Source organism: Schistocerca piceifrons, chromosome 6, assembly GCF_021461385.2.
Source record: "Schistocerca piceifrons isolate TAMUIC-IGC-003096 chromosome 6, iqSchPice1.1, whole genome shotgun sequence".
Lineage (NCBI taxonomy): Eukaryota > Metazoa > Arthropoda > Insecta > Orthoptera > Acrididae > Schistocerca > Schistocerca piceifrons.
Genome location: NC_060143.1, coordinates 122,726,088 through 122,739,712, shown reverse-complemented (window position 1 = coordinate 122,739,712; position 13,625 = coordinate 122,726,088). Strand labels below are relative to the sequence as shown.

General features: G+C 41.2%; 1 protein-coding gene across 1 annotated transcript in view; it reads left to right on the top strand.

The window, feature by feature from the left end:
* Nucleotides 1-1,775: 1,775 nt before the first annotated feature.
* LOC124802495 (WD40 repeat-containing protein SMU1) overlaps nucleotides 1,776-13,625 on the top strand; it is a 108,330-nt gene continuing 96,480 nt past the window's right edge. The window contains exons 1-2 of the mRNA XM_047263312.1: nucleotides 1,776-1,865; nucleotides 1,946-2,012. Coding sequence (XP_047119268.1) covers nucleotides 1,840-1,865; nucleotides 1,946-2,012 — 93 coding nt within the window. The 5' untranslated portion in view covers nucleotides 1,776-1,839. The remainder of the gene's footprint in view (nucleotides 1,866-1,945; nucleotides 2,013-13,625) is intronic.

The following is a 13,625-nucleotide window of genomic DNA, read 5'->3' as shown; positions in this document are numbered from 1 at the left end:
TGGTTCACTACTAAATGATTAAATCCCCTGTCACCCAACCCCCTATAAGAAGAAAAAGCATCAGAAACTATTGTGGACCCAGGCTCTACATACTCCTCAATTAACCCCACTAATTCAGCCTTCGACCTCCCCTCCACAACCCTAAAAACACATTCAGTACCCCCACCCCCGTGAACAACAGCCCCCCACACCCAAAGACCAGCCACAGACTTCCCCCTCCCATACTTCCTTTTACCAAACTGCGACTCGTCCACCTCCACAAGCACCCCATGCCCACCCAACTTACCCCTGTACTTAATAAATTCCGAACACACTTCACGACAAAAGGAATACCAGTCTAAAACAGTCCTCTCACTCACACCAGTCTCAAACGCGCAAAAACTCTGTGGGCATCTATAACAAAAATGATATGTAATAAGCACAATCTCACGCATGCCCAATCTAGACTTCCCGAACCAGGTACCACGCCTTATAGAACGCCATACGCCATCTTTCCGGCAACACCACATGTATCCGTCGCTGGTCCGAGAGGCCGGAACTTTAACCAATTTCATCCCCTCAAGGCAAAGAGAACACTTAACAACTTCGGCGATTAAACCGAATAGTTGTAAGAACTTGATAAGTTCTAACGCTGTCTCGCCCATCATCGCCCTCAACCGAACACTATTAAGGCGGTCTTTCATATCCATTCCTAAACAAAAAACCACAACCAAATACACTCAATAACAAACTCACCCGACATACAGCAATGAGCATTAAATTAAAACAAACGAAAGCCATGAACACACCACCAGAGAGCACCACAAACAAAAACAAGACTAAACTCCGCGCCGTAATGACGTCACACACCACAACACGCTTACGTCACGGGTCAAAGCAGACGAGTAAGATCGGAGGTTTCTGTTAACCCATATAGCCTTCTCATAAGAAGTACATTTTGAGTGTCTTTGACATGCACACCCTTTTCTGCCACTCAAATCACCGCACTCCTTCGTCACTACTCCGGGAGTTTTGATCGACGGATCTCTTCCTGCCGCCTGCCACCTCGGGTCTGCCCTGCTGCTTGCTGTGCCACTTCGAATGTTTTCGGAGTACAATCCCTGACAACTTGACAAATGGGTGTTACTTCACAAAGTGGTATTTCACTTCTTCCAGAAATCAAAATCTTTTTCATGCTTCCAACAGATCGCTGAATTCAGTGTAATTTTCAGCAAACCTCATTTACTGGGCCCATATAACTTTAATTTGTGCTGGAAAGTGGTGATGATTTGAAACAACACATAAATTATTTTGTTACTCTTATAGAACACAAAACATGTAAGTAACATTAAAAAACGTTCATAGATACATCGGCAAAGAGTCCATACATTAGTGGAGATATAGATTCTCATGGGCAACATTTATGAAGGTTTTTGGAATTTTGCTAATATACTGTTAAATCTCTGCTTCACAACGTTTACTGTGTGAATCATTCGTTAGCTCAGTCACGTCCTTAATCCTAAGGTTGTTTGGTATTTGCTTATTTTTACCTTTTTCTGATTTTACAGTATTTCGTGTTCCTTTCCTTTTATTTGAATCATTACATAATACCTTGTTATTTCCTAATTTTTTTCTGTAGAAGTCGTATCTTCCTGGGAATCAGTAAGATAAATGTGATAGGTGATGATTATCATTCAATATGGAATTGAAGGGACTCAGAATCGAGATTCAAGTAATTATATCGAATTTTGATGTTCTGTGCTTCCAAATACTCGATATGAAAAGATGTATATGTCTTCGACTATAGAATTCATTGGATTGTTGTTGTTTCTGAGAGAGTGGATAATAATATTGTTGGAGATGTCTATAGAAATCGAGTCTGCGGAGTGAGTAAAAGGAGCGTGTTAACGCTGTACATTTATATATTTCTTGTTGTGAAATATCGTGACACATTTTCTTTTTGTAGCGTTGTCCGTCTAATTCAGCAGTACCTGAAAGAATCCAACCTACTGAGAACTCTACAGACGTTGCAGGTAAAACAATTTTTTTTTTGTGAATACGAAAAAAAAAAATCTTCACCTTATATCGACAGACTTTTTTGCTGGCATCACTACGTTGGCGTTTACTGTACCCGCGTTACTCATTATTGGCGCTCACCTTCAGGGAGTGTACGAAGTGTTGGGAGTTGTTTAGATTTCATCTTTGCTCTTGATTGGGTTAATCACTGCTAACTAGAATTGACATAAAGGAGTTTAGATGCCGTGTTCCCTGTTAAGAATTAGGAAAAACTAAGCATATTCTTCCTAATAAAATAATGCTTTAACCAGGTGTCAATATTTCACACATAAGTACCATTCGGGCAGCTGAATTATTGTGATGACATGGAGCGAAAGTAACTTAATAACTACAAAAAGTAATTTTGATATTCATGGTTGTGCCTGTTGAATTACAGGTTCTATGTCGTTACGAACATATTTGCAACTTAAGAAACTTTTGACACAGTATGACTTTTGTTCACAGAAGTTGCTACAGATGACAAAAAACATAGCATTCAGTGTGTCAGACTAAGTGTAACAATCAGTTTAGTTTCTAAAGAGCTGGACTTGCATTCGGAAGGACTGCGGTTCAAAATCCATCTCCAACCATCCAGATTTATGTTTTCCATGATTTCCCTAAATTGCTAAAGGCAAATGAAGGGAATCCTTTGAAAGGGCACGTCCTATTTCCAAATCCATCCTATAGTAATCGAAGTTTGTGCTCCGTCTCTGATGACATGGTTGTTGACAGTGCGTTACAATCTTAATATGAATTCGTCCCATCTACTTTACTGTACACTTTGTAACTGTTGGTTTAACTGAAAGCCTTGGTACCACTTCGCCAACTTAGTCATCTTCATCCTAAACCAGATCTTCCAGAGCTGAAGTTATGTATTGAACTGTTCCTGAAATCTTTGAAGTGGTGGCAGACTGATCTGTAGCACAGAGTGACGTCTAGGTTAGGTTAGAAGGTGACAATTTAGTTGAGTGTTGCCGATGCCAATAAATGTGAAAGCAGAAAATCTGGTTGTGGTAACAAATTGACTTGCAGCTAAGACTGATGTTTACATCCATGTTATATTGAAAAATGTGAGTGAGTCCAATATGTATCCTTTACTACTAATCAGTATGCCACCACAGTTAAGATTTTGTATTCACATTCATTGACTTCATCAACTATTTCAGATTGTCATGTTTCATTGTAGCCTATATTTTGGGGTGTGCTACGGAGCAGTCTTACTACCACACCTGCATTCCAAATTCGTGTTATGTTCTCTTCCAGTTTGTGCATGTATGATGTCACAACACCATTACGTCTTGAGGGGAAGTTAACATACAGAATTTGTAGATTCAGTTGATCCTAAATGTTTATTAATGGTTTCTATCAGTCTCCATTTGGTTGCTACTGACATTTCATTTGTCTACTTCAGAACATTATTAATTTTATGTGATGGTTTATTGCATGGGATCCTACGACAATTCAAGGTTAAATGGTGGGCGGGGGAGAGGGATCTGCAGCTGTTTTGGACCACTGTACAACAACTGTACTGAAATATTCATGGTACTATGCTTATCTTTGGCAGATACAAATTCTTTTCCAGTCTTAATTATTTCATTCTTAAATGCATATTTGTCTCCAGTATATGAATATTTGTCAGTTTCACTGTCACTTTAGTTCACTACAGATTTACAATTCATAACACACTGATGCATATCTAAATGAGCGCTGAGTGACATTCATGTGTTTTAGTGTATGTACTGTAGCTCTGTATTGTGGGGGTCGGTGTGTGACCACTGCATAAGCAGCTGATGGATACCCAGGAAGGTTTGGACGTGGACTACAGAAGTGATGATGATTGTACTTATAAAGTGATCTCCCATTAAAACAGCCTTGATTAATTTTATACATGCTTACTGCATTGCAAGCTTGGAGGGTGGATTATTTGCCTTGGTGATGTAGGACACTGTGAGCGCACTTCATATTGACATCAGTATTTCACCTGCCAGATAGGAAATACATGCAGAAGCTGCGATTGCTGATATAAGAGCCGTCTTGGAGCCCTCATGCGAGTGATGTGCCGGCATTGAGGGGAGGCTATGACCACAGTGGAAACACTGGAATAGATTGTATTGAGCCGTATCTTCAAGCACGTCCATAGTTGAAGGCCTATGTCTGTACCGGTCAGTGATCAGCAACTTAATGGCTGCCAAGGACTGTTGGATAACAACAGCATATCCGGGCAGAACCTAGTCCAGGCTCAAACACCCGATACACTTTGGAGGTGTGGTCACCAGGAGGAGAGAGTCATTGAGCAATGTCAAGATGACAAGTTTTCTGCATACAAACTCTAGCTCCGGCTAGTGCCTGCAGCTGCTGGAGTCAGAAGTCTTTGGAATGTGGCTGCTGCTTCATCTGGCATTGCAGCTTCTTGCTCTTGTAGTTAGTGCTTGGTGAGACACTATTGTTCAGCATCAAACTCACATGTGGATACTGCATAAGTGAGTGAGTGTCTGATTTGGAGGGGTGTATACATGAACCAGTTAATGAGTTTCTCTCCAATGCTTGCATTTCTACCCCAGATCTCCGGGCAAAAGGGCGTTGCCTTTGGGTGGCAATGATTTGATTCGCTCAGGTTTTCTTGTTTTGTCAGCTCCCCCAGAGTCTTCTAAGATTTGTCATCCACTTTACCTTTCAGAGGTGCTGCTAGCCACTTCTTACATTGCCAGTGTCCTGTATGTGCATTCTCTCTCTCTCTCTCTCTCTCTCTCTCTCTCTCTCCTGAATACACTTTCTTGTGAAACGGCATGTGGGCTTCAAGCTGACGACTACTTCCTCCTTCATGATGTCATTCCACTGAGTGTCACCGGAACAGTAAATTCCCCTCTGCGAAACCACGGTGCAACATTCCACCCTCTTTTGAAGAATCCTGTCTCTGGATTGTGATCTGTTTACATTATCAGACAAAATAATCTTAACACATTTCACAATTTGGCATAATAAAAACAAATAAACAGCCTCCATTTCTCCTTGTTGTGAATAGAGATTTAGTATAAACCACATGATTCATTGGCTCTATATTAATCTGAATGCTATTTTGAATTATCACACAACAAACTGCCAAAATAAAATTATGAGAGTCTGTTCTTAATGGATTTCTTAGCAATCGTTTAATTGCAAATGGTTCCATGCAATTAATTTCTCATGTTTGGCATTACATCTCTTAATTCACTGTTTTGACAAATCATCTGTAACTTTGCCTTCAATGCAACTAAAGTTCCCCTTAAATTTTCACATCAAACACATTTTTAAAACTATGTTCACACAATAACCACGTAAACAATATACTGTCTAGTAGTTCCACCTATTTCCATTACGTTAAAGCTAATTAAAGATTGACTGTCACTCATCCATGTACCTTTGCTCATCCAAAACAACTTCCCTGTGTCCTGCAGCGCTTTTATTACATGAATCTTAATGATTTTGTGCGTTGTTTAGCTGATGCTCTCCTCATGTTGATACAACCACGGGACAGTATATTATTTGCAACTGTCTGCTCCTGCTGAAACAATATCTCCCTGAGTTTGGCAGTGCATTGCTGCCAAAGAATGATTACACAGTGTTTTTTTTTTTTTTTTTTTTTTTTATTATTACCCTCAGTACACATAACATTGCAAATACCATCGACTTTACAAACCTCCTGTATGTGCCCTTTCCTGAAGGGATTCTGTTTTGTTGGCACAATCATCAGCCATACAAGCATGTCCCCTCTTTGTTTTGTTCCTTCTTCACTCCTCTGAGGAGATGGCAACACCACAGGTGGCAACCTAACTAGGCTTACATCCTTCGGAAATACTTCCTCATCCACTACAGTTGCAGCACAGCTGACATCACCAGTAGCTTTCTGTGCATCCAGTGTCTACAACAAAGTTATCACCTGTAGGCTAGTTCCACTTTGTGTGACACAAAAATCATTGGCACATGTAATTGCCTGTTCGTACAGTCCAGTTTCAGTGTTCTCTACATAGCACCCAATAGGGTAGACCTTACTGCACCTAAATAAATATCAGCCATCTTGCTGCTCACACACTCAGTTACTTCAGTACAGCATACATTCACTTTGTCTGGTACTACAGATGACTCAGACACCGCACTATCACAACGTATTGGAGCTGATAATTCTACCTTACTCTCCTTAACTTCTGCAATATTAGTACTTTACACATCACTTAAACCTACACTTCTGACTTCTTTCTTCTTGCTTTCTGCTCCCGCATGAACAGTTTTCTATTTTAATCTCGTAATACTTTGCACAAACATATCATGAATTATTGGTAGATGACCACACAGCTGCCTATTTCTAACACACCAATTTTCTGCATTTTCTCCACTACCTCTGAAGTAATTCTATGGTGGAATGCTACATTCTCTCTCACAACCTTCATTTTCTCTGCTATAACTACCTGACCTCATCCCGCAGCCTTTATTTGGCTTAGACATATCTGCACTGTTTGCTCACAAGTGTGCTACTTGGACTGCTAAAACTGGCACTGTTTCATCCACGGTGGCTCCCCGCAGTATCAAAGACAATGTGGCTTACCCTGCAGTGATTACACAAAGAAAACAAGAGAAGAAAACAGAATGTTGATGGGAATGCTTAAATTAAGATAATCTTCTTATTGTAGCGTACTATTTCTTCCTGAATGGCTGAACATTACTAAAACTATACATACTTAAAAAAATAAGCCATAGCTTTCCTCAGCACAGAACACATTGCCTGTTCCAAATGGCACAAACTATCACATATTCTCAAAACAGTATCTTCAGTTTACTTTCCTCATTCTGCATACAATACATGTAAAGTATACAAAAATTTAAGGAAACAAAGGTAGCTACTACAAGTACTAATACATAAGATCAGGAAATTATCTCAACTTCTGCAATGAATTGTGAGCTGTCCCAACTTTGAACACTGATGTGCGCCTTGCGCATAGCGTCAGCGCGTTCTACATGTGACAGGCTGCTTGTGGCCCTGCAAATTATTCTGCTTACATCTTACTCGCTGTGAATAGTATTCCTTAATTTTACCTTTAAACTGAGACATATATGCAGGTCTTTGTGCTTTCACAAACCACACCTGCTGATGTCTATGTTTGTACATAGAGCACAAGTTCAATCACCACACTCGTACTGTTGAAGCTGTAAACTGGAATGGTGGTGATGTGGCAGCTGGAGTGTGCTCTCGATTGATAGCGGCTGTCAACATAGCAGCGAACACTTTTGACGCTGGAATGTTGAGGCAGGGTGTGGCTACTACAGCAACAAGTGAAATGGTTGATGGCAACCCAGAATGCATGACATCTTCCTACCTGGACGTGGGCTGCTGTGTGGTGGTGCCTGTATTTGTACGACAAATGTTCAGTAAAACTCTCCTGGTTATCATAATGCTTTGTTCATTTCAATTACAAGGATGGAGTCATCTGGATGTTAGGTTATTGTTGTCGGTGACATAGGACGCTGCAGCATGCCAGCTTCAGCACTTCACTGGCCTGGCAGGCAACATGTGCAGTAGTTGTCACTGCTGATGACTATGCTGCCGTGGAGACCAAGCACCATTGTGTTCATGAGGGAAGGCCCTGGCTGCAGGGACAACACACAGAAACAGACGGTGTTAAGCCTAGAACCTAGGATGTCCAAAGTTGAAGGCATATGCCTGCATTGTGCTTTGATTGGCAACAATGAATGCCCAAAAGGACCGGTGAACAGCAATGGTGTAGCTGGGCAGCCCTTAGCACAGGCTCGAGCACATGACCCAACAGCAAGATGGTTGCCAGCACAAGGAAGTAACCCATCATGTGGTGCGAAGACACGAAGATGTCTGCAACATTATTCTTCTTGTGCAAGGCTGTGTATTCCCTCCAACCCTGCATCATGCATCCAGAATATTAGACCTGTTTTTATTTCTCAGAAGATCCAAATTCCAGCAATCCTTGAAAGTGTTTCGGGTATTCAGTGATGAATGATGGCTGTTCTGGTATGCTTAGCTGATCCTTGCTTTGTTGTGACAACTATCACATGGTGAGGTTCTGATCAGGCCAAATTTCTCGTTATACAGACTGATAAATTTATTTGTCATTTGAGTGGTTCAGTGCTTGCTTCCGGAGAATGATTTTAGGCTCATTTCTGATGAGCTGCTGAATAAACCACTTTTTGTTTATCCTGGGATGTGATACCTGTTTGCTTCTTGTGTGTTCTTCACACAATTTATGATATTACTTTAATAGATCTGTATTCATTATAATAATTAAAGTTTCAAATAAGACCATAGCTGATGGCTGAAAATGAAACTGGACTATCAGTTTAATAAGTCATGATCATAAAGTACTACCACATATTAGTTGTGGAAGAATGGAAAAACTTGCTTATGTATTTGTCTTTTGGATAGTTCAGCAGCTGCTTTCAGAGAATGATTTTAGGCTAATTTCTGATGAATGACTGGGTAAACCACTTTTCGTTTATCCAATTTTTTAAATATTTAAACCATCACTTTAATAAGTTATCTTTGCAAAGTAGTAACACGAGTTATTTACAGAAGAATGAAACAACTGGTAGAAACCAAACTAGAGGAAGCAGTTTGGGTTTGAGAGAAATGTTGGAACACACAAAGTAGCACTGTAAGAAAATTGTTCAGAAACTCTTTTCTTATTATTTCATTTGAGAGAGTGCAAAAAAAGTTGTACAAGATGGCCTAGTTTTGTTTCTTTCAAGATATTGCCAGAGATTTTGTGTCTCAAACTTGCCAAAAATTCGCGGATGCCCTTTTGACAGCTGTGCTGCGGGATCAGACAAATGATTATATCCCCAGAATATTGGATTAGTTATTTTAAAACTTTACCAATGTTTATTGGGGATATATGCAAATGTTCATACAAAATTTCATCAAAATGCGTGGTGGCCGTGTGGGAACCTCTAGACCACTTTAGATGGAATGATGCTATAGGTAGTAGATGAGTTTTGTTATTTGGGCACAAAAATAACTGGTGGTGGCTGAAGTTCTAGGATATAAAATATAGACTAACAGTAGCAAGAAAAGCATTTCCGAAAAAGAAAAATTTAATTAGATCAAATACAAAAATGCAAATGATAGGAAGGTATTTGCTGGAGTGTATCCTTGTACAGAAGTGATACTTGAGTGACAAGCAGTTCAGAGAAGAAGAGAATAGAAGCTTTTGATATGTGGTGCTACACAAGAATGTTGAAGATAAGAAGGGAAGATAGAATAGCTAATAAGGAAGTAGTGAATTCGTGAAGAAGCAATTTGGGTTCTCTTTACTTCCTCTCTTGTTTTGCCATCTGCCTCCTTAAATTCATTTTTTTCATTTTTGACTAGTTACCATTAACATACATGAGTATAATCTGCCATATAAGGGAAAGGTTGGCCCTCAGTCTTAACAAATATGGCACCAGAACTAATTTTATGCTTAGTTTTGTGTATGTAATTAATTTCCTGATTTATTTTGATTATTCCTAGTTAATATCTTTTGTTATAGGGTGAAATCAGTAATTGTTTCATGACTTAGATTCTATTGTTGACTTACAAGCAAATATAAATTCTGTAATAATTATAAACATTTGGAAGAAGAACTACAAGGATTCTTAAAGTATTTATTTGGCTCTATTCAAAAACATGTTAGAAAAGCCAGCCCATATTTAATTCCAAAATTCTGTAAATTAAACATCGAACAATGTACAGTTTCGGTACTTACTATTGTGAGGATATATAAAGACCTGATTTTTAGTCTCGAGACAGTCAGTCTACAGCCGATTTTCAGATGGGAAGTCTGTATCAGTTAGAGCAACAAGAATGCAGTAACTTAACAGTGGAATTAGTGTAACATACGTAGGCCATGTGTTAAAACAATGACAGTGTCTGTTCAATTTGTTTGAGAAATAGTGTCACACTTACTGTCTTATTATGCTTGAACTGTGTGGTTGGGTTTTTACTGCTCATAGATGTTCAACAGCAAACTACCGTAGCAGTATGCTGATGTTTACCTGCAACTATTAGTGAGGCTTATCAATAGTGAACAGGTCATATAACTGTGTGATTTAAGGTTGTGAGCAGTGAAAGAAAACAGTTGTGAAACACAACTGTCAGCCACATCGTTTACAGTAGTCAGTGTTGAACTTCCAACCCCCCATTTTTAAGCGAGTATAACAATGCAGTACATCAACACTGAGGACTATCAATGAAGAAATAAAGTAGGCGAATGTCACAAGTTGAATTGGGCAGAAAAGAAATGTTTGGCACAACTTGAGTAAAACAAGGTATTGGTTGATAGAACATACTCTGCGGCTTCAAGGAGTTGTCAGTTTGGTTGTGGAGGGATACCACTCGGCATGTGAAACAATTGTGTGTGTGTGTGTGTGTGTGTGTGTGAGATTCATTTTAAGTGATTCCCAGTGTCTTTTACCTATAAATAATCTTGGGAAATCCAGGACGGAATAATGACAATATTCTGAAAGGATGCGTTGCTACTCCCTTGGAGATGCTGAGTCGCAGGTAGGTACAATCAAAAGACTGTCAAACAAATAGACCTTCATCAGAATTAGACAAAAAAACACACACACACACACACACACACACACACACAAAAACCACTGTCTCTGGTTGCCGAGGCAGCCAGAGACAGTGGTCATACATGCATCACTGCAGTCCACTGGATGATGGAAAAGGTAGATACATCTTTAGTGTCCACACTCACTCCTTTTCTCACTTTGATAGAGTAGTGATTCCATCAAAGATCAAAGCAAGCTATGAAGTCATCACAGTCCAACCATACATTTTGAACCTGATGCGCTGCTACCAGTGTCATCGTTACAACCACACTTAAATGTCTTGTTGACACCTGGTCAAATGTGTTACAAGTGGTATGCTCACGACTGCAATTGCCCGCCCCTTCGCCCCACTGTATCAATTGCAATGGCGGCCATGAGGATGTCCCGTGTATCTCGATTAGTGTATCATCCAGGAGATCTGGGTGAAGGAAAGTGCCTTACCCTGTCACTGGCAAGTTGCTGGGTTGTCGGAGGCCCTGCATTTTACCATCCAGCACTTACAGTACAGTTCTTGCTACATCTCACTCCAAGAAGGATATGATCACACAGATTTGCGACATCAAATTCAGCACTGTGGTTGTAAATTCACCCAGTGTCACCGAGCATCCCTGTCTTCTTCTCCTACAGCTGTACAACAAGCCACCAAATTTTTGCCTCACACAGTGAAATCACCTGCTACACTACCAGCAGGTCAGACAGGATGGAAAGAACACTCTCACAAAGAATTTTTATGTCCCTCCAGCCAACAAACATCTGAATCTTCATCTGCCAACTGCAAAGGCTGTGAGAAATCAAACAAAGGCAAATGATGTTCTTCGCTGACTTGGAGATCCTCTTCAATGTTTTCGCCATGTTATAGCCTCAGCCAGCCGGCCTTCGTGTCACACTGGAAACTGCAGATTGACTGAGGAAGAAAGTCAACACCTCTGTAGATCTCATAGAACAGGATCCTCCACCATCTGCGCCTTGTAGCTGAGAGTCTTCGAAGGCTGGCACTCGGCAGTTGCTGAGGTGACACCCCTTCATTTTTTCCCTCATCCCCTTTCCCCATCACGACTCTCCTCCAATGGGACGTTTGTAGCCTTACATCCAACAAGGAGGAATTACAGTTGCTCTTGGAATCGCAGCGTCCACTTGTTCCTTGGCTCCAGGAAACAAAATTGCGTCCTCGCGAACACTTTGACCTCTTGAATTAGTTTCCACCTGCTTTAACCTTCCCCCTGAGGACGGCATTCCATCTCGTGGGGGAGTCATGCTGCTCATTGGGATGACATTCACAGTCAAACCATCTCACTCAACTCCCGGCTACAATCTATTGTAGTTTGCATTTTCCTTCCTCGCTTTAGCTTTTGATTTTGTACCGTCTATGTCCCTCTGTCATTTGGGTGCCACTAGGGCAGACTTCCCCCAGTTTACTGGACAACTCCATGATCCCATTTTGCTGCTCGGTGACTTTAAAGTGCACCTTTCCCTTTGGGGCTCTCCCAGAACCTGTCCAAGAGATGCTGTCTTGGCTGACCTTCTCAATAAACTCAACCTCATCTGTCTTAACACTGGAGCACCCACGTTCCTTGGACCTTTCATTCTGCACTGCCAGCTTGCCCATCACCCCAAGTGGTCCATTCACTCTGACATGTAGGCGAGCAACCATTTCCTATGTGCTATCCGTTTGCTGAATCCTACCCCAACTATGTGCAAACCCAAATGGCAGCTTTCTAAGGCCGACCTTTTCTCCTTGCTGAAGACCTTTTCCCAATTGTGATGACGAGGTAGAATACCCTGCAGACGTTATCCTTACTGCCGCGGAATGTTCCATTCCTCGCACTTCATCTTTACTGTGCCATATCCTGGTCCCTCGGGGGACTGAGGTGTGCCGCAACGAATTTTGTGTTTTTAACAGTCATCCTAATATGGTGAACTGTATTTTTAGTAACCAGATGCATGTGCAGTGTTGTTGTGTTCTTTGAGATAGCAGAAAAGTTAGCTGGATTTCCTTCACTAGTTCTTTTAAGAGTTCCACTTCCTCGTCCATTGTGTGGGCCGACCTCCAATAGCTCTGTGGGACCAAGGTCCATTCCCCAATTTCTGGCCTGACCATGGCAGATGATGTCGTAGTGGACCTGGTTGCTATCTCCAACACCTCAGGTCTCTATTTTGTGGAGATTTCGAGCTCCACCCATTATCATACAGCTTTCCTCCTTACCAAATGAGTGGAGGAGGTTCCGGTGATAGCCTTCTCTTCTCAGAATCGTGAGTGCTACAATGCTGCCTTTACTATGAGAGAGTTAGATCATGCTCTCACTTCATCCTAATCCTCTGCCCCAGAGCTGGATGCTGCAGCACCATTCTCCTGTGGGCAAGCACTTTCTCCTTCATACATACAATCGCATTTGGGCAGAGGGCACGTTTCCCAGTCACTGGCCTGAAACCACAGTCACATTCGTACCTGAGCCCAATAAGGACTAACACCTTCCTTCTACCAACTGCGCCAATTCTCTCTGCAGCTGTGTTTGCAAGGTGATGGAACGTATGGTTCATGCCCGCCTGGTACGGTGGCTCGAATCTCAAAATTTATTAATCACTGCACAATGTGGATTTTGAGCATGGTGTCCTGCAGTTGACCATATTCTCACTTTGTCCATCCATGTGATGAATGTTTTTCTGCAGAAATACCAGACACTGGCTGTGTTTTTTTATTTGGAGAAAGATTTCGACACCTGCCCTGAGGACTGTTATCCTCTGTATTCTCTATACGTGGGGCTTCTGAGGCCGCCTGCCCCGTTTCCTTAAGTAATTTGTAAAAGACTGGGCTTTTGAGGTACGTGTGGCTTCTGTCTTGTTGGACACCTTTATTCAGGAAAACGGTGTGCTTCAGGGTTCTGTCCTGAGAAATTGTCATCTTTGCTGTTGCCATAAACCCCATTATGGTCTGTTTCCCACTGGGCACCTTCGACACCCTTTTCATTAACGATTTTGCGATCTCTTGCAGCTCT